This window comes from Triticum aestivum, chromosome 4D (genome assembly GCF_018294505.1).
Source record: "Triticum aestivum cultivar Chinese Spring chromosome 4D, IWGSC CS RefSeq v2.1, whole genome shotgun sequence".
In the NCBI taxonomy this organism is placed as follows: Eukaryota; Viridiplantae; Streptophyta; class Magnoliopsida; order Poales; family Poaceae; genus Triticum; species Triticum aestivum.
In genome coordinates, this window is record NC_057805.1 from 331,106,906 (window position 1) to 331,110,055 (window position 3,150).

Here is a 3,150-nt window from a genome sequence, read left to right on the forward strand (position 1 = left end):
CGACAAAGCTGCGTGGCGGTGCTGCAATGGGCGGATGGCGAGCTACGACATGGCCGGTGGTGATGCTGGAATCATCACCTGGCGGTGCTGCAATCAGGGGGGTGTGAGACGCGTCGAGATGCAAAGGCGGAGCTGCATCCGGCGAGCGGCCTCGGCGAGCTGTGGCGGCCCCGGCGAGCGGCGGCAGCCCCGGCAAGCGGCGACGGCAAGCGGCCCCGGCGAGCGGCGACGGACAACCAAGGGCGAGCACCAGGAGACTGACCTGTGGATTTCTTCTTTTTTTTCTCACGCGCGTCCAGAAGGAAGAAGACGACCTGGTTTGCGGGCAATCTCACCCGTTTGATGCGTGTAAATCCGACGCCTGGCAGCAGACCGGCCCAAATTTCGGCCGGTGGGCCGGCGCCTATCAGCGCCCTTTATAAAGCCACCACTCCCTTCGCCCCTAGAAAAGGAGCAAGACAATCCCTTCTCCTCTACCGCCGCCGCAGCCGCCAAGACAATCAACTGCGAAGCCAACTCTGATTGCCGCCTGCACCATCTTCGACTTGTAGTTGCGTACGTACTGTTTCTTCTGCCTCATGTTTATTTCTGCTTCTTTGCCTTTTGTTGCCCTCTTCAGATTTGAGTTTTGGGCCTCACTGATTTCCGTTTGACAATCGATTCGGGTTCGAAATCGAATGACAGGGGTGGAGGGCCAATGGCAACGCCTTTGAAAGGAGTCGAAGGAACCAGAGTGGCAAGAAATCCAGAAAATATTTACCTTCCCCCGATGGCGCGTACAGCACAAGAAGGCGACGAGCAAGGAGGAACAAGTTCAACGCGTTCACTGTCTGGTTCGACGAGAAAGCGTCCGAAGCATTACCTTTACCTTGTCTTTGATGACTGGTCGTACGGATATAGCATCCGCAGGATAAACTTGTTTCCCGACTCTCGCCGCCGTAAGCAGACTGCTTTCTCAGCACGAGCAGATGTGCAGTGCCTGCCTCCGGCTCTCTTCCGCTTGGAGGCAGCGCATGGATCGCTGGAGTACTTTGCGTCAGCCTTTGGCACCAGGATCTTGGCGATGCATACCAGGGATCCCGGAGGCAAGAGATTGTTGGCCGGGACCTTCGTTCCCATGTTGGACGTCTCCTCGCTGAGCATGACCTTTTGCCCTGGCCAGGAATATCCGATTAATCCCATTTATCTCTCCGCCGGCAATAAGCTATTCTGCCTGAGCGAAGCCTCCTTCGAGATGCTCCAATGGGAGCCTCTCTGCCCGCCGCCGCTGGGTCGACGTCGCAAAAAGGAGTGGTCGTGGCAACGGCTCGAGGATCCGCCATTCAGAAAATATATGGTCACTTCCTACGCTGTGGATGTGAACCCTGAAGCATGCACCTTCCTCGTCAGCACCAAGTACGGCACCTTCTCCTATCACACGGCACGGAATCGGTGGTCCCAGGTTGGCAGTTGGGTGCTGCCCTTTGACGGCCGTGGTCACTTTGACACGCACCTCGTGGCCTTTGTTGGGCTCTCCAAACACAAGCACACCCTCGGCCAACTCTACTCCTGCCAATTCAACGCCGGGGGTGACCCCACCATTAAGCTTGGCAAGGAGAAGCTGTTCAGCCAGGACCCAACTGAGAGGCATGTAGGTGCCACCCTCGTTTACCTGGGACCAGTCTACATGGAACAAGACTTCACGGGCCGGACAAAATTCTGCCTTGTAGAGTGCGTCGCCATTGAGGGCGACGGTGCTGGTCAGGAGCTGAAGGAAGAGCGAGATGTGAGCCGATCCGGTTACAGTGCTGATCAGGAGGTTAAGGTAGAGGCAGATGTGGCTGATCAGGAGGTCAAGGAAGAGGCAGATGTGGCTGGTCAGGGGCTCCAGGAAGGGCGAGATGTGAGCCAATCTGGTTACAGTGCTGATCAGGAACTCAAGGAAGAGGCAGATGTGGCTGATCAGGCGCTCAAGGAAAAGGGAGTTGTGAGCTGGCCTGGATGCTCTACTGAAGATGACAGTGCTGTTCAGGAGTTCAATGAACAGCGAGATGCATGGCCACCGGGTTGCTCTCTGTATCGTTTGACCACATTCTCGCTCAGCTATGACAACAAAGGAGACCTGACGACTGCCAATAGCCATCGGGTGCAATACTACAAAGTGCCTGAAGCAATCACTAAGTCGTACCTAGTTGAAGATCCTGTGGCATTTTGCATGTAAAATGCGTTGTTTACATTTCCGCTCGGTAGCTACTTCTGTGCCTTTCTATGTTTTAATAATGGGATCCAGTTAATGTATTGCCTTCTTATTTTCTCGTGTGTGTGAGCTCCATGGGTACGGAGATTTAACTCCACACATAAAGCTTAATAAGTTGCAAACAAATGTGGTGCTGCTTCAGTCGGCCAGTCGTCACCTGATCCTAGCAAAGAAATGCATAATTTCAAGCTGTTCTTGTTGTGCGTTGATTTTTCTACTTATCTGATCTACAGCTACATGCGGTCAGTTGCTCCTATCTGAACATGTGTACCAGTGTCTGTCTCTGGTGTTCTCTGAATATATGGAGATGGTTAGATGAGATTGCCTTAGATTTGAAGAAAGAAGATGCCATTGTAATTAAACTGTACTACATGAACGTGGAAGCATTTGTTGAATGTCAATATCATCACAATACGTTCTCATATACTACTTCAGAATTCATGTACCTTTCATTTGGTTGCCTGGCTTCCCCTGGGATCCCTGCGTTTTTCTAGGGCCTGAAACCCGTATACTGTTGGTTTTCCACCGGTTTTCAAAACACGCCTCAGCCCGTAGTTTTCTCTGTTGGTTTTCCACATGGCTAGAGCGTTGGCTGGCCTGCGAGTTTAAACCAGTGGTCGTCGATGGATTCTCGCTCGATGGCGGTATCCAGTGCATGCCGGCCCGGCCGCGCGGCAGCGTCGCGCGCGCTCGCCATGGACACAGCCAGCCCGAGGTCGCATATCTTCACCACGCCCTCGCCGCCCACGAGGATGATTCTGGGCTTGATGTCCCGGTGGAAGCGCGCTGGTGCATCCTCCCGACGCAACTCAGGAGTTGCAACATGATGCGGCGCGTTTCGCCGGCGGCGGCCGCGTAGAACGTGGCTGGGGCTCATGCCGACGGCGGAGTGGCACGCCGCAAAGTAGCACATC

General features: G+C 54.3%; 1 protein-coding gene across 1 annotated transcript; it reads left to right on the forward strand.

Annotated features, from left to right (window-relative positions):
- The first annotated feature begins 461 nt into the window (after positions 1-461).
- Positions 462-2,288, forward strand: LOC123099983 (uncharacterized). The gene is made up of 2 exons (XM_044521989.1): positions 462-555; positions 685-2,288. The coding sequence occupies exon 2, from the start codon at positions 698-700 to the stop codon at positions 2,198-2,200; it is 1,503 nt and encodes a 500-aa protein (XP_044377924.1). The 5' UTR covers positions 462-555; positions 685-697; the 3' UTR covers positions 2,201-2,288.
- The last annotated feature ends 862 nt before the right edge of the window (positions 2,289-3,150 follow it).